General features: G+C 38.9%; 2 protein-coding genes across 6 annotated transcripts in view; one reads left to right on the top strand and one right to left on the bottom strand.

Moving 5' to 3' along the window:
* The window catches only part of LOC131940987 (fibrinogen-like protein 1), a 169,133-nt gene that overhangs the window by 137,865 nt on the left and 6,848 nt on the right, over nucleotides 1-24,420 (top strand). For 3 of the 4 annotated variants that reach the window (XM_059299932.1, XM_059299931.1, XM_059299930.1), the window contains exon 4: nucleotides 2,677-2,817. In XM_059299932.1, the coding sequence (XP_059155915.1) occupies nucleotides 2,677-2,817 (141 nt within the window). The remainder of the gene's footprint in view (nucleotides 1-2,676; nucleotides 2,818-24,420) is intronic. The other variant, XM_059299933.1, reaches the window with a different exon arrangement.
* Nucleotides 6,631-24,199, bottom strand: LOC131940986 (uncharacterized). 2 transcript variants are annotated; one of them, XM_059299929.1, is made up of 9 exons: nucleotides 24,155-24,199; nucleotides 15,639-16,294; nucleotides 12,386-12,473; nucleotides 11,341-11,456; nucleotides 10,147-10,576; nucleotides 9,576-9,706; nucleotides 8,970-9,145; nucleotides 7,382-7,458; nucleotides 6,631-7,335 (listed from the first exon to the last, which is right to left on the bottom strand). In XM_059299929.1, exons 2-8 carry the CDS (start codon nucleotides 16,055-16,057, stop codon nucleotides 7,382-7,384), a joined length of 1,437 nt encoding a protein of 478 aa, XP_059155912.1. In that variant the 5' UTR covers nucleotides 16,058-16,294; nucleotides 24,155-24,199; the 3' UTR covers nucleotides 6,631-7,335. The 2 variants fall into 2 exon arrangements, with proteins under 2 accessions (XP_059155912.1, XP_059155911.1); XM_059299928.1 differs by having other exon boundaries at nucleotides 6,631-7,458.

The raw sequence follows: 24,420 nt of genomic DNA, 5'->3' as shown, positions 1-24,420 counted from the left end.
CTAGTTTGCACACCTTATTTTAGTCTAGTTCTTATGCCATTTTATTTTCTCCATTTGATTATTATATATGCAATTGATGTCCATGTCTTTGATGCTGTGTAAAATCTATCAAATAAATAATTATTACTGATTTAAATGTTTAAAACAATTGAATTAATAAAAAAAAAAAAAAAAAAAAAAAAAAAAAAAAATTTAAACAAGATTTACCACCCACCGCAACATCAATATCCAGAACTTATTTAAAGTTCTAAATCTTGTCTCTTTCCTCTCATCTTTCACACAGCAACCTTTTGAATACTCAATGCGACCACTACAACACCCTTTCAACTAGTCAACTTAAGTTGTTTCCCTACATAGAAAATGCTTCACTGTCCCATTGACCCTCTCTGAAAAATTTCCTTTCCTCTCCCCACCCAGACTTCTGACACTTTCTTTTGACCTTCACCCCTTTTACTGTCAGCCTTTGCAATTTTTTTTATAATCAAATACATGACATCATGTAAATATTCATTATGTACATTTGCAAAACCTTTCGTTTTCATTTGATGTTCAAAATTATGTTAAAAATTTGATGCTGATGTACTTGTTTAATTGCACATAAAAGTATTATGTAAACAAGATTTATTGTGTTAACCAAATTACTCGCACGCAGGGGTCGGTAACCTGTGGCCCACGAGTTGCATTCTTTTGATGTCAATATGCGGCTCTCTAGTTCAATCATTATTATATTCTTTTATTATAGAAACTCAAAAAAAATTATACTGTAAAAACAAAAACTTTAAACGAAATTAAAAAACAATGAGAATAGGTGGAGTAGAGTGTATATGGACAGTTGACAACCTAGGGCATTAGGCCCAGCCCCACAACTATGCTGTTGCCAGAACCGTGGCAATAGTTCCAAGCTTTCCACTATCGAAGTGCACATACACATGTTAGTGGCTCTTTAAAGTCTGGGAAATTTTGTAGATTGTAACTTTTGGCTCTGCCGTTTCAATCTCATTTACCAGATGATTGTCCATCTCAGTTTTTATCGATTTGACCACATAATGGTCCATCTGATTGTCCAGATTATTGTCCACTAATTGTCCCCCAGAAAGTCCAGATGATTGTCCACTGATTGTCCCCCAGATTATCCACTGATTGTCCCTCAGATTGTCCAGATGATTGTCCCTCAGATTGTCCAGATGATTGTCCCTCAGATTGTCCAGATGATTTTCCCTCAGATTGTCCAGATGATTGTCCCTCAGATTGTCCCTCAGATTGTCCAGATGATTGTCCCTCAGATTGTCCAGATGATTGTCCCTCAGATTGTCCAGATGATTGTCCTCCAGAATGTCCAGATGATTGTCCCTCAGATTGTCCACTGATTATCCCTCAGATTATCCACTGATTGTCCCTCAGATTGTCCAGATGATTGTCCGTCAGATTGTCCACTGATTGTCCCCCAGATTATCCACTAATTGTCCCTCAGATTGTCCACTGATTGTCCCTCAGATTGTCCCTCAGATTGTCCAGATGATTGTCCCTCAGATTGTCCAGATGATTGTCCTCCAGAATGTCCAGATGATTGTCCCTCAGATTGTCCACTGATTATCCCTCAGATTATCCACTGATTGTCCCTCAGATTGTCCAGATGATTGTCCGTCAGATTGTCCACTGATTGTCCCCCAGATTATCCACTAATTGTCCCTCAGATTGTCCACTGATTGTCCCTCAGATTGTCCCTCAGATTGTCCAGATGATTGTCCCTCAGATTGTCCACTGATTGTCCCCCAGATTGTCCACTGATTGTCCCCCAGATTGTCCACTGATTGTCCCTCAGATTGTCCCTCAGATTGTCCAGATGATTGTCCCTCAGATTGTCCACTGATTGTCCCCCAGAATGTCCAGATGATTGTCCCCCAGAATGTCCACTGATTATCCCTCAGATTGTCCAGATGATTATCCCTCAGATTGTCCACTGATTGTCCACTGATTGCCCAGATAATTGTCCCTCAGATTGTCCATATAATTGTCCACTGATTGTCCAGATAATTGTCCACTGACTGTCCATATAATTGTCCACTGACTGTCCAGATAATTGTCCACTGATTGTCCAGATAATTGTCCACTGATTGTCCAGATAATTGTCCACTGATTGTCCAGATAATTGTCCACTGATTGTCCACTGATTGTCCAGATAATTGTCCACTGATTGTCCAGATAATTGTCCACTGATTTTCCAGATAATTGTCCACTGATTGTCCAGATAATTGTCCACTGATTGTCCACTGATTGTCCAGATTATTGTCCACTGATTGTCCAGATAATTGTCCACTGATTGTACAGATAATTGTCCACTGATTGTCCAGATAATTGTCCACTGGTTGTCCAGATAATTGTCCACTGATTGTCCAGATAATTGTCCACTGATTGTCCAGATAATTGTCCACTGATTGTCCAGATAATTGTCCACTGATTGTCCAGATAATTGTCCACTGATTTTCCAGATAATTGTCCACTTGATTTTCCAGATAATTGTCCACTGATTGTACAGATAATTGTCCACTGATTGTCCACTGATTGTCCAGATTATTGTCCACTGATTGTCCAGATAATTGTCCACTGATTGTCCAGATAATTGTCCACTGATTGTCCATATAATTGTCCACTGATTGTCCATCTCTTGTGTTTCAGCAGGTTGGACCGTCATACAGAAACGACAAGATGGCTCAGTGGATTTCTACAGGACCTGGGAGGAGTACCGACACGGGTTCGGAACCCTGGAGGGCGAGTTCTGGTTGGGCAACGACAACATTCACTATCTGACGTCACAAGGTAAGGGAAGAATATATTCATTGCGTAACAAATCTTATATAATATATATGTACATATATTTGCATATATACATAGAGTATGAGGAAAAGTCGTTTAGCGGAGCAAAAGCATAAGTGTACACACTCATTCTATTAATGTAAGTATTTTAATGTAACACACATAAAAGTATGCTTACTTTTATACATATCAGAGGGAGAAAAGTCATTTAATTTAGCAAAAAAAAAAACAGATAAGAACTCATACATATTTTATGGAGTTAAAGCACGGGTTCCCAACCTGGGGGTCGCGACCCCCCTGGGGGTCGCGAAGGTCTTTCTGGGGGGTCGCCAGCTGGTATACTAAACCTTAGTAATTTTAAACAAAACATAAATATTTAGAAGAATTTTTGAAATTCGGCTTCATTAACATCACTGGAAATGTAATAGAGAAGAAACAAAGCGCACTGTACAAAGTTGTTCTCAGTCACGAGGTTATGAAATCTTCAAAACTAAAACACCATTTGAGACGAGTCATTCGGAACACACCAAAAAATATATGGAGTTCTTCCGTCGGTAAGAAGCTAGTTGTAAACGTCAGAGACTTGATCGAACAGGAAGTTTTCATCAGCATTAGTGCAAGCATCAAATGAAGTCGCGATTGAAAATGCCAAGCAAAAAAAAAAACAATAGGAGAAAATCTCATCAAACGCTGCATGTACGTAAATGTTAAATAACACATTTTTATCGAAATTAAGCTTTCACCATTGTTTGCTTTTCAAGTTGATAAATCAACAGACGTGAGTTTGTGTTCGCAGTTGCTGGTCTGTGTCTATATTCATGCGGATGATAGCAAAGAAGATTTGCTCTTTTGTGAAGATATAATGGAGAAAATAAATATCTTTTTTGAAACTGGATGATTAAAATGGGTTAGAACGGCTGTGGGGGTTTGTACGGATGGTGCTCCATCTATGTTTAGTTCAAAATCGGGCTTTCAGAAAACAGACAAGATTTAGCTCCCTAACCACTGCCCTAACCAATCTACATCAAGAGTCTATTGCTAGTATAAGTCGTAAATTATATAAAATCTGGAGCCTTCAAAGAACTGAGCAAAACATAATATAGATCACGAGGTTCTGCTCTTCTACACTACAGTACGCTGGCTGTCAAACGAAATGTAAATTGTGTTTTTGAATGAAATCAAATTGTTCTTGGGAGTGCAAAGGAAACAAGACTTTTTGGTATACTTAAAACGACATAGAGTAGTGGGAGAGAGTATCATACCTAGCAGATGTGTTCGAACATCAAGATAAGCTTAACCTGAAGCTTCAGGGAAAATGAACGAATATTATAACTTTCCATGATAATCTCGGGGTATTTTTATCAAAGCTGCAAAATCGGTAAAGAAATTAAATCTTGGAAATATTGTAAATTTGAGAAACTCTGCTGTGTGGTAGATGAATCTGATTGTGAGATAATTAAAATTTTGAAAGAAGCGATTTCTGGGCATCTTGAATCTCTTGAACACGAACTGCATCGCTATTTCTCTGAGCTGAAAAAAGAAGACTCTGCATTTACGCATTACCAATTCTCTTCTTCCCTTGATGTTGCCAGCATTCCCGATGAATTACAAGATGAATTCCTTGATTTGCAGAATGATTCCGAGTAAGATGAAAAACTGCAGACACAATTTTGGTGAAGTATTCACCATTCATACCCAAACGTAAAATTGATTGACTTTTCGAGAATATATTTTCAACACTATTCTTCGATTAAAAACAAAATTAAGATAATTATAATGACATAGGTTGGCGTTAACAAACATTTTTTTTAAATTAAAAACTTAACCACGAAGGTTTAGTGAATAGTATGCAATTTTACTAATGCTATTAAAATAGTTATCAAGAGTAGTTCATATTGAAAGTCTACGAGAAAATATTATTTTAGTGCTTATTAATTTCCATACTAATTTCGGCTTTTTAATTCTATGGGGGTCGCGGGTCACTTACTTTTTATAAAAGGGGGTCGCCACTCGAAAAAGGTTGGGAACCACTGAGTTAAAGTCTTTTAATGTAACATAAAACAGTTACACATAAATATTGAATGAAAAACATTGTTAGAATTACTATTTTACAGTTAGCTAAGGCGTCGTCCATAAATGACGTCACACTCGTAAGGGGGGAGTATTTTTGTGACGAGGGGGAGGGGGATGATATGATGTGACGTCACACTTTTGCATTATTAAAAATCAATGTTAGAAAACGAATTTTAGCCGTTATTGGTGGAGGTAGAAATCGTTTAAAAAAGCGTGACGTCACTTATGGATGTCCCCTAAATGAAATACATATTGTGATTAGATTTTAATGTAAGAAGAAAGAAAAATATATTATAACATTAGCTTTTAATACCAGGCAGGTGATAATTTTTAAATATGAAGACACATCTTGTTTAATTAGACTCCAAAAATTTACAAAACAATAAAATAATCTTAAAATAAATACTCCATGAAATAGTCTAATAAATACACTAAGTCATGATTGGATCATGTGATTCAGTTGTTTTATTTACACTTCCTAGACAGTTGCAGAAACATCTGACATCATTGATAAACTTTTGTATTTATTTAAAAAAAATTGCTCAAGAAAATGCCTAATAATTATGAGAAAACAACCTCTCTGCGCCCCCCCCCCCCCCCCCCACACACACATTTACAGTGCATTTTAAATAACCTGCTTTGTTTTAAGCTTATTTTTAATTGGCATATGTTGTTATCTCGAGTAGTTTTGGGATATTTTTAACCGCCTAATTTATAAAAAGTGAAACTCCCTTTTCGAACCTGACGGTCCATGAGGCAAGTGAAGTAGAGTTCACCTGATTCTGTTACCTCGGTTTAAGTATGTGTAATATGGTCAGTGCTATACCCAGCCGCCTTTACTTTCCCTAGCGTGGGTCAGATACCCACCAGAGCTGGCTGGACGTTATACTGACTTGAACCTGGATTCGAACTCGAAACTTAAGGGTTAGCAGTCTAGCGCTCCACCCATGCAAACCCATTAATATAGCGCTTTTACTTGCTTAGCTCTTGTGCATGCTAATTTGAATTATGTTGAACGAGCCGGCCCGCGGCATAACATACGCCGCTATTTAGTTGTTTCTAATTTTCAATAATTCATAATTTGTGAATTCGACAGTACCAACGCTGACACTGAAAATATTTCTTTAAAACACTATAAGTAGCTCGTTAAGGACCATAACCCCCCCCCCCTTCCTTCCCTCCCCCCCCTCCTCCCCCCCTACGTTTAAAATCGTTGGCTCTGCTTGTAAACATTTAGAGTGAACACAGCTCACTAAAACCATGTAGGGGTGGGGAAGTAGGGAGAGCGTTTGCAGCTTGTTTTCTAACGGCTCGAAGAAGAGAATTATATATATAGATAGATGTAGGGGTGGGGAAGTAGGGAGAGCGTTTGCAGCTTGTTTTCTAACGGCTCGAAGAAGAGAATTATATATATAGATAGATAGAAACCCCTTAAACATTCTTTCAAGACAAGCGAGTAATGTTTTTTTTTTAACTGCCATCTTTCCTATAATAATAAACATTGTCTGAAGAAACATTTCAATACAAAACAGAGTTTCTTCCAGGCATTTCTTCGGGGGGGGGGGGGGGGGCGAAATTTTTTTACCGCCCCCCCCCCCCCCCCCGAACGAAATGAAATTTGTATAATTTATATAGAAAATATATACTTTTAACAGTGTCCGCCCCCCTCCCCCCGAAGAAAGTCTACCGCCCCCCCCCCCGAAAATTTCAAGTGCCCCCCCCCCCGGAGAAAAAAGTCTGGAAGAAACGCTGATACAAAAATCAACGTATGTGACACATTGCTCTGTTCATCCACCCACACCTCAAGTTATTCTCCAAACTGACATTTCCACCAATATGGTGAACTTTCAGTACATAAAATACCACGATCTTCATCACTCAATCATGCAACTGTAATCATAGAAGGCCTTAAGCAAATAAGCGTTGTTTTTTTTTTAAACGATTTACAAACGATTATTATATAATTAAAAAATAAATGAAAATACCATCTATTCTTAGATTTTGACCAAACCCAAACCACATTTATGTATTTTTGTTTATTATAACGTACGATTAGAATGCACATTTATGTAATTAAGTTAACGTATTTCGCACTCTTTCATATCGCGTTTATTTTTTTAAATATGATTTATCTCCCTTGTGAAATTTCTTTTTACATTCAATAAATATTTGGAATCGAGTTAAAATCATGACAAACTCTACGGACACTACACAATATTGGATGTCTATATCATTAGTGTAGCAAGTCTATTTATAAGTGTTGGCTGTGTCGTCAGTGATTATTGTAGCACGTCTATTTATAAGTGTAGCCTATGTCGTCATTGATTATTGTAGCAAGTCTATAAGTAAAGGCTCTGTCGTCAGTGATTATTATAGCACGTCTATTTATAAGTGTAGTATCGTCATTAATTAGTGTAGGCTATATCATCATTAGTTATTGTAGCATGTCTATTTATAAGTGTAGGCTATATCATCATTAGTTATTGTAGCATGCCTATCCGTAAGGACGACGTTCGCTTGTAACTTTATTGGGTGAGAAGTTGATGTTGTATTCGTATTTCTGACCAGTTCCTGTCAAGATACAAAGAAAACAACAACATGAACTTTATTTACATCAAAGTTATATTCCAACTGTTACGACGATATACACCACCGACGGCCAATAGGTGAACGTTTTAAATACACCTTCTATTTATATTATTATAACTCACTCTACCAAATCCCCCCAAGAACCACCCAGCCCAAGACTACCCCTCCTACGTACACACCCCACCATCCATTTACTCACCACTCTCCCACCCCCACGACTCACCACCCACGTACCCACCCACCATTCGCTCACCGACAATTCTCCCCTCCTCCTTTTGAACTCACCCACGACCCTCCCACCCCACGACCTACCCACCACACCACTCTCGCCCCCACTCACCCACCATACAATTCCCCCCTCCACGTACCCACCCCACCACGTACCCACCCCACCACTCTCGCCCCCACTCACACACCACACAATTCCCCCTCCACGTACCCACCCCACCACGTACCCACCCCACCACTCTCGCCCCCACCACACAATTCCCCCTCCACGTACCCACCCCACCACGTACCCACCCTTCCACGTACCCACCCCACCACGTACCCACCCCACCACTCTCGCCCCCACTCACCCACCACACAATTCCCCCTCAACGTACCCACCCCACCACGTACCCACCCCACCACTCTCGCCCCCACTCACCCACCACACAATTCCCCCTCAACGTACCCACCCCACCACGTACCCACCCCACCACGTACCCACCCCACCACTCTCGCCCCCACTCACCCACCACACAATTCCCCCTCAACGTACCCACCCCACCACGTACCCACCCCACCACTCTCGCCCCCACTCACCCACCACACAATTCCCCCTCAACGTACCCACCCCACCACGTACCCACCCCTCCACGTACCCACCCCACCACTCTCGCCCCCACTCACCCACCACACAATTCCCCCTCAACGTACCCACCCCACCACGTACCCACCCCTCCACGTACCCACCCCACCACTCTCGCCCCCACTCACCCACCACACAATTCCCCCTCCACGTACCCACCCCACCACGTACCCACCCCTCCACGTACCTACCCCACCACGTACCCACCCCACCATTCTCCCACCCCTCCACGTACCCACCCCACCACTCTCGCCCCCACTCACCCACCACACAATTCCCCCTCCACGTACCCACCCCACCACGTACCCACCCCTCCACGTACCTACCCCACCACGTACCCACCCCTCCACGTACCTACCCCACCACGTACCCACCCCACCATTCTCCCACCCCACCACGTACCCACCCCCACTCTCCCCCCTCCCCCACCACACAATTCCCTCTCCACGTACCCACCCCCCACTCTCCCCCACTCACCCACCACACAATTCCTCCTCCACGTACCCACCCCACCACACTCCCCCACTCACCCACCACCCACCATGTAATCACCCCACCACTCTCACCCCTACTCACCCACCACATAATTCCCCCTCCACGTACCCCCCCCCTCCCCAGCATCCAATCACCCTGTACTCACGTCTATCATAGTACTCCCCCTTCAGCATCCTAGAAATCTCCGTGGCCGTGTCTTTCTTAGGGTGTGGCGTGGGCAATGCGTACCTGTACGTCCGCTGCTGGTCCAGACTGTCAAAGTATTTCTCCCTGGTGTAATCCTGATCCACCTCCGTCACAGCCCTGACCCTGGGGGGTGGTCTACGAGATATATTAATACCAGGATTATCTTCTCTTGTATGGTATAACCGTTTTCATTTTAACTACATTACCCTGCTTTCTTTATTTGAGGGATCCTTTATGTATGACGTCCATACTGGGTGGTGAAAGGGGGGGGGGGGGGGGGCGCAACACACACGATACGTTCGTTCAAAATGGACGAGTGTGTGAGTAGTAGGGGGGGGGGGCTAAACCATCTTTTTGGACAACATAAATGGATGATATACAATCACGAATAGCACACACACACAAACTGGGCCGTTAAACTCCATTCTACATTAAAACTGAATTTTTTGTGTACTTTTTTTTTAAACTCACACATAAATGAATTATTGTTTCCGGAAAAAAAAATAATCGCATCGTGTTTATAAAAATAACATTAACCGGTTTTTTTAAAATATATAACAAGTACCTGTTGAACAAGAGTTCGTAGTCCGAAGCTCGAACCGGGGGCAAGATGACGTTGCTGATGCTGTCAAGGGGGGTGACGTCATCTGGTTCGTACTGACTTGCATAGGGTGGCGACCTGATGAGGTCCTGTCTCTGGTAGAATTGGGTAGGGGAAGGGGGTTAACTTCTAAATAAAGTTTTTGAAAAATGTAATAAAGATTTATAACGTATTAGTTTTAAAGAAAACGTTTCTTTTCCTTTAGTAAACATAGTTATGCGTCCCATAGCATTTATTTTATAAAGGTATTATGTGTATGAATCTCATGTTAACTTTAATTTAACAGGATAATAGTTTGAGTTAAAGATAAGTTTGGAATAGTTATCAAGCCCAGCTTAGTTTTTTATTTATTTTTTATTTAATAATATAGATTGAGATAGTATTCCCTGGTTGGGTATAAACTAATCCAGTTTATTTAGCGCTAAACTTAGGGTTTGGGTTTCAGATTATGGCAAAGGATTCCAGCTTAGTGCTTAATTTAGGGTTAAGGATTAAATGATATGTTGTGGTCGCGTACCTGACCAACCTGACTCACCTGCGTCAGTATAGGACGTGAAGCCCTCGCGTTGGCCTCCTGTTGCAGTTCCCTGTTGGACTTAAAGATGGGCTGGCTAGGCGCCACCAGCGAGACGTTCTCCGCGTCTTTCTCTACGGGATTACCCGCTTGCTGTGACGTCACAGAAAGCGGAACACTCCGTCTAGCGGGCTCCTTCGATCGGGTATACCCTTTGGGCATGACCTCGGAGAAATCCTCAAAGTTTTTATTTCCTGTTCCGGGTTCTAAATTTGGTGCTTGCGTTCTCGTGAGGTGAGTTCCGGGTTTCGTTGCCTGGGTTACCGAGCCTGGAAGTACGGAGTTCTGGGCTCTCTGGGAGAAGATGGAACCATGTTCGATAATCTGGTCTTTGGTTGGGGATATAGGCGGTAATGGCCCTTTGTTCAGGTCGATTTTTTCCGTCCGTGGCCTAGGACAGAAACATAGTCTATCTTTATCTATTTCAGATATTTTTAATATGGCAGATACCTATTTCAGATATTTTTAATATGGCAGATACCTATTTCAGATATTTTTAATATGGCAGATACCTATTTCAGATATTTTTAATATGGCAGATACCTATTTCATATATTTTTAATATGGCAGATACCTATTTCAGATATTTTTCATATGGCAGATACCTATTTCAGATATTTTTAATATGGCACATACCTATTTCAGATATTTTTAATATGGTAGATATCTATTCCAGGAATTAATACCCATCATATTTTATTATCTTACTCTTTTGACGCTAAAATAAAATTCAAAAGTAATTTCAATTTTTTTTTAAAATTATTTTTCATAAATAATTTGTAGTGTTTGAAATTAATATCCGATTATTTCTAAATCCCCTTGATTTCCTCTGGACTTAAGTCAGTTTTATGTGCACATGTGTGTTATATTTTTGGATTATGTATGCACGTTTTGTGCCAGTTGGTTAGTTTTACTTTTTAAATTTCATTCGAGAGGGCTTTATTTTCAAAAGGAACACAACTTCTTAGGCCACAAAACAGCTTGAAGTGAACCCGAATAGAATAACAGAATTCCATGTCCATTTCTTAAAAGAGTTATTCAACACTTGCAAACCGATTTCAAAAAAAAAATTATTAAAAAATAAATTTAAAAAATCGGATGTCTAAACCTACATTTCCTACACCAACTGTCTAACTTGCAAAAGACATAACTTACTGTTTCTGCGAGTTGCTAAATGCGTGGGTGGGACGGTAGGACTGCACAGACCAGGGGTAGGCCAGCACTTCCTCTTGTGATGGCTGGACATGCGCAGCACAGTGGGGACATCGCAGCTGTTAACAGAGCAGTTAGATGTTAACAGAGAGGAGAGCAGTTAGATGTTAACGGAGAGGAGAGCAGTTAGATGTTAACGGAGAGGAGAGCAGTTAGATGTTAACAGAAAGTATATCAGTTAGATGTTAACAGAGAGGAGAGCAGTTAGATGTTAACAAATAGTAGATGAGGTGTGAGATGTTAACAAATAGTCGGTCAGGGTGTGGGATATTAACTGTAGATCAGAATGGAGATGTTAAAAGAAAGTAGATCAGATGTGAGATGTTAACAAATAGTAGACAGATGTGGGAAGTTAACTGTAGATCAGAATGGAGATGTTAAAAGAAAGTAGATCAGAAGTGAGATCAGACAGACAGGTGTCAACAGAGAATATATCAGATAGATGTTAACGTAAAGTCGATTTGATTGGAGATGTTAACAAACAGAAGTACTGACAGACGATAACAGATATTAGATCAACTAGGAGAAGTTAACAGAGAGTAGATGAGACCGAAGATGTTAACGTCTTAAAACATTAGACAAAAGATGTTAGTAGATAGTACACTAGACATACAAGTTAACTGATAGTGCACTTGACATAGATGTTAAGTGATAGTACACTAGACATATTTGTCAACATCAGACGTCAGATGTTAACAGAAAGTAGATCAGGTGTGGGATGTTAACAACGAGTAGATTAGACTAGAGAAGTTAACATAGAGCATATCAAACAGGATATGTTACACGACGGATATACATATTTATTTTCTTTCAGCCATCCACTACTCCGCTAGTGGAAAAAATGTTTTAATACCTAGTGTTTTGTTGCTAAGATTTAAAATATTAATTCATTATTCAACATTGTTAATAAATTTAGCATTTAATATATAATTAACTATTAATAATTGAATGGCATGCTTCTGATAATTAACATATAACCTTTAAATACCTCATCGTAGTGCATAGATGGGATAGCTTTGCTTGACTTTTCCGGACAGGAATGGAACACGCAATCAGAACGTCGCTTTCTTCTTCTTCTATAAACAAAATACATAACACTAGGCTATCTTTTTGAACACAATTATTACGGGGACATAACCGTCGATACAATGTGGAAATAAATTATGTCATTTAATATGTTTCACAAAGAAAGAAAAATGCTAAATATGAAAGCTATTTTAAATTTGTCTGATTGTACTTTATTCAGTTATATGTTTTTAATGTAACATGGTATTTTTTCAGCACTACATTTATACAGAATAGCATTTTATTCAGTTTCCTAGCACCACACATGTTTTTTCAATGAATTTTCAATATATATTGGTTTATATAATTAAAATTAGTTTCTCCCTCACCCATTTCAATATACATTACTATAGTATACTATAAGAATATAATGATGCTTGTAACTTCAAAGGTCTCGCAATAAGATTAAAAGCACATAATGCATCTCAAATGTTTCATATTATTATAGTAACTTTTACTTGCTTGATTTACATAATGAATTTAACACTTCCGAATGTCTTACAAAATGAAACCACCTATACACTCAGTCTCACATAATTCGCTTCACGGACTTAATTATACAGAATCATTTTTGTAATACAAATGGGAGCAGGGTATTACCCCCCCCCCCCCCTCCACCCCGACATTACCATCCGGAGCTATTACCCCCAATGTCAATTCCCCCCCCCCCCTATCCCCTCTCTATTACCCCCCTACCTTCCGCCCAGTTATTGTTAGGGTTAGGGTGAGGGTTAGATTAGTGTTATGGTTAGAGTTAGATGTAGGATTAGATCTAGGTTTAGAGTTGGTGTTAAGATTTACGTTGGGGTTAGTGTTAGCTATAGTTTTGAGGTTTAGGTTTAGGGGTCAGGGTTCTTCGGGATGGGGAGGGGGGGGGGGTAATGTCGGGGAAAAGGGTGTGGGATGTCCAGGAGTGATTGTCGGAAAAGGAGTGGGGGGGGTTATTGTCCTAGATAATCTTAAATCTTTTTTATATTTATCTTAAATCGAATACTATCATATGCGATCTTATTCTAGCCATATACTACGCTACACTAAAATATTATATCTCATACTAATCGCCAGAGGCGTAGTGACCCTTCCCGGCGCCCGGGGACAAACTTTCGATTTGCACCCCCTCCCCTCAAGATTTCGATTTGCACCCCCCGCCCCTCAAAACTTTCGATTTGCAACCCCCTCAAGCTTTCATTTTTATTTTTCCAACCCATTTTGGCGCCCCCTAAGGTCGGCGCCCTGGAACGTATGTTCACCCCCCCCCCCCCCCGCCCACCTCTCTCGCTACGCTACTGCTAATCTTACATTCCCACTCAATTCTATGCTATGCCATAATTCTGATCTCATACTATCCTATACTATCTTTTACAATCCCATACTTCCCAAATACAATCACATACTTTCCAAGACTTGCCCATACTATCCTATGCTATTCCAGACTATCCTATATGACCTCGTACTATCATATACGGTCCCATACTATTCTTTACCTTCAAATACTATCCTATACCATTACATACTATCTTTTACTATTCCATATTATATTACACGATTCCATGCTATCCTATTCTATCCCATACTATCATATACTGTTTAATACTATCTTATACTATTCCATACTATAATATACTATTATATACTGTAGTTCCGCCCCTGATACTATCCAATGCTGTTTAATACTATCATATACTATTTCATACTATCCTATACTATTTTATACTATCCTATACTATTCCATACTATCCTATATTATTCCATAATATCCTATATTAGCCCATACTATCCTGTACTATTCCATTCTATACTATACTATTATATACTATCATATACGATATCATACTATCAAATATTATTCCATACTATACTACACTATTCCATGCTATTCTATACTATACTATCCAGTGGCGGAACTAGAAAAAAAGGGCCACCCCGCAAAATTTTTTTTAGGTCCCTCCCTATATATATATATATATATATATATATATATATATATATATATATATATATATATATATATATATATATATATATATATACAAACACAAAATACGAACATAGGTTACTCATTTCTGGTCTGTTCGTGTTTAGAAAAAAAAATTGCTTGTTTTTTTTTCATTAAAAAAAATTACATTATGTCTTGTGTGAAAGTGCATTAGTCTGTTTTGAGAAAATCAGTATTATTTTATTTCTGCTATTAGTCCACTTAACCATAAGTCGATTAAAAGAATATAATATATGAAAGCTTTGTATAAGTAATGGTGTCTCGTGTTATGTTTATTTTTATGTTTTTTTGTATTTATATTATTAATTTTAAATATATTTCCTTTTTATTCAATGTCATTCTTTAGTGAGTACTTTATAAAAAAAAATAACAGTTAAGAGAAGTAATTGCATTTTAATTTGTTTAGTACAAATCTATTAAAAGAAGTTCATGAGCACCCTTATTTGACTATTTAAAAAAGGGAAATAAGTCACGGAAGTGGTTTGAACGTTTGCTTATCTTTAATAAATAAGTTTGATTGTAGGAGAAAGAGGACTCGGCTTTCACAGTGGTTTAAAAAAAAAAAAAAGGGAAAAAATATACAATAGCTTGGGTTTGTGTCTATAGAATAAAGATAATCCAACAGCAGCTACGGTAATCTTTTTTTACAAAACAACCATCAATTCAAAAATGCAAGAAAATTATTTTTTTTTACTATAGAAATATTTATTATGGTCGGCTGTGGGCCCCTAAATGGCGTGGGCCCCCCCCCCCGCATTGCGGGGTCTGGCGGCACTGTAGTTCCGCCCCTGATACTATCCAATGCTGTTTAATACTATCTTATACTATTCCATTCTATCATATAATATCTTTTAATATTCTATACTATTTCATACTATCCTATACTATTTTATACTATCCTATTTTATTCCATACTATCCTATACTATTTAATACTATCTTATACTTTTCCATACTATCCTATACTATTTTATACCATCCTATACTATTCTATACTATCCTATATTATTCCATAATATCCTATAATACCCCATGCTATCCTATACTATTCCATTATATCCTATTCTATCCTATACTATCCTATACTATCCCATATGATCTCGTACAGTCCTAAACCCTTTACTATTACATTCTATCCTCTACTATCCCACACTATCCCACAATCCCATTACACCACTCACCTCCGGTCATAGACAGCTATCCTCGGCTCGTGCTGTGTATCCGGCCTCGTTTTCAAAATGACAACTTCCTGTCGCCGGGAATGCCGGGGCGAACCATACGACAGCGGCGGTTCCGACCTGGCGGTGATGTAGTGAATGTGGGGCTTGTGATGGTTATAGTTCCCCTTCTCCATACTCCTATGGCGGTACCCTCTGTGCCTCCGGGGAGGGGTAGGAGAAGGAGTTTCGCTCCTCCCGAAATCGCTGGCGTAAAACTCGGAACGTGTTTTTCCGTGTTGGTAATCACGGGTGTCGTTTCGGTTTTCGTTGAAATCTGAGTACACTTCCATTTTATTTCGGTAGTAGTATTTCTGTTCTTTGTCTTTTTTCCGATGGTCGAAATTGTCAGAGGAATGGTATCGGAATTTGTAGACTGCCATTTTTTAAATGTCTCTTTTTATACCAATGATAATATCAGCTACATTACAGTACTTGAATTAAATATTTATAATCTCTAAGCAAATTGTTACAAGTTTTTGCTTGGGTGAGTTTGTTAGCCTCTAAACCACAATATAAAGAAAGCGTGTTAAAAGTTTATTTTTGGAACGCATTACACTGTGGTCATAAATTTAAAAACAAACCCCTTGCTCTTTGTAGACTACTTGAAACTCAATGCCCTGTGAAGATATATAAGAATATTTTTATGAATTTTCAAATATAAATTAGTCAATTAATGTATAAAGTCCCGCAATCTTATATTAGATTAGCCATCTAAGTTTATTCTTATTTAGTTTATTCTTATTAAATAAATCCAGAGGAGTAGCGGGGGTGGGGGTATATATGTCCACGGCCGCCGACCTTAGGGGGCGCCTAAATGAGTTGGAAAAAAATAATTAAAAGCTCATTTTAGCTGCAGTTTTGCATTATAACTATCAAAATATATGGGGGAGGGGGAGGGGCGCCAAATTGAAAGTTTGTCCTCTGGCACCGGGAAGGGTCGCTACGCTTCTGAATAAACCCCACACCAATGAAATACAAATCTTAGAAAAATCAAATTTATTTTAATTAGGATGTAGATTAATAATGCAAGCACACTTACTAAACGCAATCCAACAACTTAAACACAACAAAATGATAAAAAAGTGACTTGTTTTCAAAAAAACATCTATGTGTGAGTATCCATGAATATAAATTAATTCCTACTACAAAATGTCTTAACTAGTTCATCCTAAAAGGAAAATGTCCTATTATTAAACCCATAATGTAACCATACACGACGATTTATTTCTTTCTCTAACGTAAACTTAATCCTACAAAAGATCTACTTGAACATAACACGGTCTTGAACATTCTATACCTAACTTTTTAAAAATCCCCATCATACCATGACGTCACTAGCTTTCCAAACGTACCCCCCCCCCCCCCCTCTATTGAGACTATGTCGTCTGCTAACAACTCCTGTTTACCGGCCTAAACTTTCTCCACGGAACATGAATACGTACTTGATTCCGCTCTCCGCCCATACCGCCCTCGTTAGTTCGCCCGGGCTATTTTCAAAGCGAGATTACAATAAGCACCATAGTCGATTACACAGGGTATTCGTGTTAGGTTTGTAGTATCAAAGTCGCCCGCATGATGTATATTAGTCATGTAATCGCTTTAATTTATAACCTGTTTGCTTGGGAAAAGAATGAATTTTGATTATTGATTTTTGTTTCTTCTTATCGAGTAAGTTGATCTACGTAATGTAACCGCTCAGTGGAAAGTGTAGTTTTGTTGTAAAGTGAGATTGGCATTTCAGCGAGTTGTCTTTTAAATAAAAATGACGTCACGTTCTTCCGCGGTTTGACACCTCCTTCACAGTGTTTCTTTCAGACATTTTTCTCCGGAGAGGGGGGGGGGGGGCGGAATTAAATTTCGTGGGGCGCTGGTTGAAGTATACACAGAGTTACTTCCAGGCATCTCTTCGGGGGGGGGGGGGGGGGCCGAGAAAAATCTACCGCTCCCCCCCCCCCCCCCCCCGAACGAAAAGAAATTTATATAGAAAATGTATACTTTTAACAGTGTCCGCCCTCCCCCCCCCCCCCATGAAGCTCTACAGCCCCCCCCCCCCACCCGCGGAGAAAAAAGTCCGGAAGAAACACTGAGTATACATGTTCTATATAGATTATATTTTTGTTAAGAGAGAGGGGGTGTGGGACGCAAGACGTGCTCTTCGAGGACGGCGGGGGTTGCAGCCTGAAAGAAACTCTGTCCACTAGATCTACCCTGCCATTGGGCAGTTATCTATATATATAATTCTCTTCTTCGAGCCGTTAGAAAACAAGCTGCAAACGCTCTCCCTACCTCCCCACCCCTACATGGTTTTAGTGAGCTGTGTTCACTCTAAATGTTTACAAGCAGAGCCAACGATTTTAAACGTAGGGGGGGGGAGGGGGGGAGGAGGGGGGGAGGGAAGGAAGGGGGGGGGGGTTATGGTCCTTAACGAGCTACTTATAGTGTTTTAAAGAAATATTTTCAGTGTCAGCGTTGGTACTGTCGAATTGACAAATTATGAATTATTGAAAATTAGAAACAACTAAATAGCGGCGTATGTTATGCCGCGGGCCGGCTCGTGTAATCTAAAACATATCCATCCAGTTACCTAAGTCAATATCATTTTACTGAAAGGAACATCCTAGCCCACAAAGTTATATGATAAAACTTCACACCCGAATTTAAATTTTAAAGCACACGTGCATGTCTGTCTTAATAACCAAAAGCAGAGTCTACCGCCCCGCCCCCCCCCCCCCCCGAACGAAATGGAATTTATATAGAATTTATATAGAAAACGTTTGCTAGTGTCCGCTCCCCCCCCCCCCCGGAAAATGTTCAATGCCCCCCCCCCCCCCCCCGTAGAAAAAAGTCTGGGAGAAACACTGACCAAAAGGCACCCAGTAGTCACTAGGCATTGCCTACGCAAGCATTATACAAAAATAACTTAAAGTAATGTTGTTGTTGTTGTTTTGGGTTTTAAAGTCCGCTTTCAAACTTACGTTTATATCGCCGACTATTTTTGGTGGTTAGTTCGTTGTTTTTGTGTATATACAGTTTGGTTTCATTTGTTTTCCTTTCATTTTTGGGTGTAGTTTTTTTATTGTACGGGATTTGTATTTTGTTATTGGGTGAATATTATTTTATCTTTACAGCTTATTAGACTGATTCTTTGGTTTTGTGCACATATGTTTTTAACAGGCTATGCAGAGTGGATGGGGCGTCCATAGCCAGTAATGTTTCTGTTGTTAGTAATGTGTTTTTGTTTGTCTGGAAGTAGTTGATGAGTTCTTTTCTTTGATTGTTGTATGCCTTACAGTGTATTAGGTAGTGGTCTATTGTGTTTATTTCATTGCAGGTGTGGCACCATTTCTTTGTGTGAATGAAAGAGGCTGATCCTAGACGCAGCCTTGTAATTTTTTTATTAATGGGTGGCCGTTGGTCTTCTGTAACCTGCAGTCTCCCGTCGGGTGGTCGAAGTATGTTAAAGTAATAAATAAATAGAGTTCTTTATAATACCGAGTCGGGTTTGAAATTTATGGCAGCCCGTTGGACAATTTGATTTATGCCTGTCATACAAAGCCTTTAGTGCGGTAGTAAAATGTGTCTTGGGCGTCCGTACAGGAAGTCGGGCGAGCCAATAAATCGAGGCATTTATTGACAGGTGGTAAAACGGTATTCCGTAGATTTTGGAAAGTAAAATAATAAAAGCCAATGAAGAAAGTTATCAAATTATTAAAATCGGGGCATTTATTGACAGGTGGTAAAACGGAATTCCGTAGATTTTGGAAAGTTAAATTAAAGTCAATGAAGGAAGTTGTCAAATTATCAACAGAAATAATAAGATTTTAACATATTCGTGTTATTTTATGAATAAAATATTACATAGATTTTAGAAAACAATGCAAACAAAAGCACGCGATTGGTATGGACGTTAAGTATTTAACATGGCCTTTTACCCACCCACTCCTTTCTATGTAAGTAATCAGTGCCACCCCCTCCCCCAGCCCTTTCGCATACGTTACGACAAATTAACACCGTTACATGTGTGATGTATTGAACTGAAACAAGGGGTCGGCGTGGTCGAGTCGGTAAAGCTCAAGGTTGCTAAACCGAAAAGTCTCGAGTTCGAATCCTCGGACAAAAAAATCTAATAACTGCTGCCTTCGTTCTTGGTTGGAAAAAGGCTATGGATGCAAATCCAAAAAAAAATATCGAAGGCATCACAAGTTGAGACGTAATACTTAATTGTGTTGAAGGAAATCCCTTCCAACACAAAAGTTAAGAACAAAGAAGATGACCTGAGACCATAACATTTAAACATTGTAATCATTACAGGCTATTCCTTTCAAGAATTTTCTGTCCTAGTTTTAGATAAATAAAACCTGACTACAACTAACACAGACTCGTGTTAACTTTATTTCCACATTTTTTAAAATAGACTGTTAATTTTGAAATAAACGCTCTTTTAATTATCTTTAAGAGAATCATGGTTCACCGTTTCTATAAGTTGTCCTAGACTAGTTACCTCAATTATTGTTTTAAAAAGTGAACTTAAGACACGACTACTTATTGCCGAGTGACTTATGTAGACAGTTGGAGCAACTAGCCCAGGTTCAAGCTTTTTGTTCACGGTCTATGAAGAGTTTCTTCCAGGCATCTCTTCAGGGGGGGGGGGGCAGAAGAAAGTCTACCACTTCCCCCTCCCCGAACGAAATGAAATGTTTACAGAAAATATATACTTTTAACAGTTTCGAAATTTTTAGTTCCCCCGGGTGAAAAAAATCTGGAAAAAAACACTGGGTCTATGTTCTCGTGGGTGATATACTAACTATACATCCATTGTGATTAGTTTTCCTAGTGATACGATAGACTTACTATACGTACTTTTGATTCGTTTTTCTAGCGGTAAGATAGACTAACTAATACTATACATCCATTGTGATTAGTTTTTCTAGCGGTAAGATAAACTAGCTATGCATAATTTTGATTTGTTTTTCTAGCGGTAAGATAGACTAACTATAGATCCATTGTGAATAGTTTGACGCAATGTGCTTTTTTTTTTAACAAAAAAAAAGACATTGTAAAAAAAAACTAAAACGTTTTATATACATCACCCTGTCAAGCTAACCTCAGTTCGATCAAACTTTTTAACTCCATATCAACTCCATATCAACTCCATATCAACTATCCCTGCATTTGCCTAAGTCTAACACAGTTATTTACTAAACAGATTTACATAAAGTACACTATTACAGTAATATCGATACCTATATCCACTTTTACAGTATACACATAACGTACAGTATTACATTAATATCGATACCTATCACTACTTTACCACTTACACATAAATACCAACACTTCCTTTTGAACACAAACCTAAATTTCAATTTCCCCAAAAGTTCATTTACATACGCATATATTAGTAAACACATTCATAACTATCGTCGTTTTCACACCAAAGAATAAAACACCTTAGGCACCGTCAAAACCCAGACATACAATTAACACAAAGCCTATCCATGCATGAAGACTAATAACAAACATCGTGTCATAAGATCATACAAGCCTCGTTTGAAAAAACCAACACTTACACCCTATTCCCGTTCTATGCAGTATTGTTCGAGCTCCTTGCATTGACGTACATACCCATAGCGTCACAAAAGTAGGAGTTTCTAGAGTATGAAAGCCTAGACCGTCTTCTTATTCATGCGGGGTTTTATAAAAAGAAAACTAGACATACAAAACAAAATTGGAATGAGTTTAGAAAGTAAATACAAAAAGGGTCTTTTTAATGCAAGTACGGTTGGGTCCTCTTTAACGGAAACGAATCCCTTTTAACAGGATAGGTAGAGTCTCATAGCCTGGTAATAGTAGTGTTGTAATTATTGTTTATGGGTATGGTTAAACATACATGAAAATATGAATATATGTAGTAGTTTGTAACCTTAAGTTTTGCTAGAAGAACGTATTTCTGATTTGTTTCAGAAACATACCCAGTTTGATCACAATACGTTATAGATAGTCGAATTTAGTTAGTCAAACTGACATTTTTTTTTTTAGAAAGTAAGAATTGTAACGAATTTTAATGGGGGAGGGGTGGGGGGTAATGCGTGTTCCAACTTAAAGATTATAAAGGCACTTGATTAAAACTTGAGTTTGAGAAATCTTGGAATATGTTCCAATTTAAGTTCGGGGTATTTAGGAATATGTTCCAATTTAAGTTCGGGGAATTCAGGAATATGTTTCAATTAAAGTTTGGGAAATCTAGGACCATGCTTCCAATACTAATTTCGTAGTAAAATCTACAGGAGTGTTTCTTTCAGGCCTTTCTCAGGACTTCCCCCCACCCCCCACCTTAAGATCGTTCAAACCCACTCCCTCCAGGACGAAATTTTATTATTACCTCCCACCCATCCCCCAGAAATTTAAAATCCGCCCCCAAACCCTTTCTTCCATGGAGCAAAATACCTGATCCAAAGAGCTTGTTATGTTTTTGTTTTTGTGGGTCTCGTTACATGTTGACATGGATTACAACTAGCCGAGTTTAGGACCTTGTTCTAAATTTAGCCTGAAGTGTTCAATAACTTGTTGAATATACCTAGTACACAGGTTCCCAAAACCTATTTAGTTTGAATTGTTATTGTTATTGAAGTTTTCGTTAGTAGGCTCTATATGCTTATATACCACTGGTTTTTTTTTTGTTAACACCTCCCCTCCTACTCCACAAGATACTAGGGGGTGGGGAGTTAAAGATAGCCCATTTTCTCTAATAACTGCTGCACTTGAAAAAAGCAAGCTACAATTATTTTTTAAAATGAAAGTATTTGTTTTAATCCGCTTTAGCCTCTAATCTCATAAAGTAACCCCCCATATTTTACAAAGAGAGTTTTAGGTGTATAATCCAGGCCCAAACCTAATACCGCGGTATCAGACTGATCAGCTTAGATCGAAGGCAACCCAATCACCTACGATCGAAGATAATCGATCGCTATGAATCAGAAAGATAGCTGACGTTTTCCCGATATGTCATTCAGTTCTCTATACATACATACAACATCTGGATTTTAAATAGCTGCCTAAAAGGACAATATAAATCCTAATTAATATTAAAATAATTAATTAAAAGTAAAATAATTAAACGAAAGTCGAGTCATTGTAAAATAGAAAGAATAGTAGAATAGAATTATAGAATAGAAAGCAAAAACGATAAAAATTTGATTTCTATTTCGTCCAGGGGGACGGGGCTATTCTTTTTAAAAAAAGGAGGGGGGGGGGTGGGAAGAACTGAAACAAACACTGCTTTAGATCGTCCTATTAAATTAGCAATTGGAGAAAGTTTTTTAGCTTCCCCAGAGTTAAATTGGAACATATTCCCAGATTCATAGAGAAATATTTTGTTCTGAAATATAGGCCCCTATATTCCTGGGACATTTGATGAGAAATATTTTGTCCTGAGATATTTATTCCTGGGACATTTTTATGGAGACGTTTTGTCCTGAGATATTTAACCCTGTGATATTTTGAGGAGAAAATTTGCCCTAAGATATTTTGTCTTGGGGTCATCCATAAATGACGTCACGCTTTTTTTTGACGATTTTTACCTCCCCCCTCCCCTCCGTCACACGTCGTCACAAAAAGCCAGACCCCCCCCCCCTAAAATGACGTCACACCTCAACCTACAACCCCCCTCAAAATTGCAGTTGAATTTTTTTTAAATATCGATAATTTTCCAAAATCTTGTCTAAACTATTACAATTTATTAAAACAGTTATCTAAAACGCAAAATAACGTCTAAAATTCGTTTTCTAACATTGCTTTTTTATAATGCAAAAATGTGACGTCGCAACATCTGAACCCCCCCCCCCTCCCCCTCATCACACATCGTCACAAAATTACGGAACTCCCCTCCCCCCTACGAGTGTGACGTCATTTATGGATGACCCCCTTGTTGTTCTACAACGTAACGTATTTGTTCATCGAACTTTCGCTTTTGCGCCCAGATTTCTTAGTTAAATTTCACATTTGTTATAAACTAGCATGTATGGTCCTGTTGTCAAATGTCTACCGTGTCAGAGTTGAGAAGCGGTGCAGGTGGCGGTGTTATAAGACCTAACGATCCATAGGGTAGATGAAGCAGAGTTCATGTGTTTCTCGATGGAGCGGTTACCACTATGCCTATCCGCCTTTAATTTCCCTAACGCAAGTTATGTACCCATTAGAGCTGGGTGGACTCAAAGACGTTGCGTAGCAGTCTCATGTCCGAACCGAGATCCGAACTAGAGAATTTCGGGTTCTGTGTCGAACGCTCTAACACCCGACCACGCATTCCCACAATTCTATATTTTTCTTTATAATTTTGATTATGGTGGGCAAACACACGTTCCCTTGACTACGACCCCCCACCCTCGTCAACTTCACCCACAACTAATCTTCATACCCGGATTACCCTACCCCCGTATAAGCCTAATCTGTTGAGATTTAAAACTTAAAACACTTACCCCAAAAGTGTAGTGTCACTCCACTCGGTATAAAAATCCATTTACTGCAAACAAGACCATATCATAGTATAAACAAGCGGCAGTTTGTTTCGTTAAAGTCGTGAACCGAGTATTGATTTTTCATAGATCGACCAAACATTGGACTGAACTGTAGACGTGTGTGTATAGTTATCTCAGTCAGGCTTTTACTTTCAATATGAACGAGGGGTTCAATTTGTACCAGAGGCGTATCTAGGTTTTCGTTGTAGGGGGAGCGAAAAGAGCAA

The sequence above is a fragment of the Physella acuta genome, unplaced genomic scaffold (assembly GCF_028476545.2).
Source record: "Physella acuta isolate Inbredline_101_S28 unplaced genomic scaffold, ASM2847654v3 ptg000338l, whole genome shotgun sequence".
Taxonomy (NCBI): domain Eukaryota; kingdom Metazoa; phylum Mollusca; class Gastropoda; family Physidae; genus Physella; species Physella acuta.
The sequence above is the reverse complement of the archived record's forward strand: the minus strand, read 5'-3'. Positions and strand labels throughout refer to the sequence as shown.

Excerpts from the sequence above, each read along its gene's own strand:
- LOC131940986 (XM_059299928.1), bottom strand. The coding sequence starts at position 16,057 with ATGGCAGTCTACAAATTCCGATACCATTCCTCTGACAATTTCGACCAT. Across the intron at positions 9,707-10,146 it reads CACGTCCTATACTGACGCAG|AGACAGGACCTCATCAGGTC; the intron begins GTGAGTCAGGTT and ends CAATTCTACCAG. Across the intron at positions 7,459-8,969 it reads GGGGGAGTACTATGATAGAC|GAACTGGTCAGAAATACGAA; the intron begins GTGAGTACAGGG and ends GTATCTTGACAG.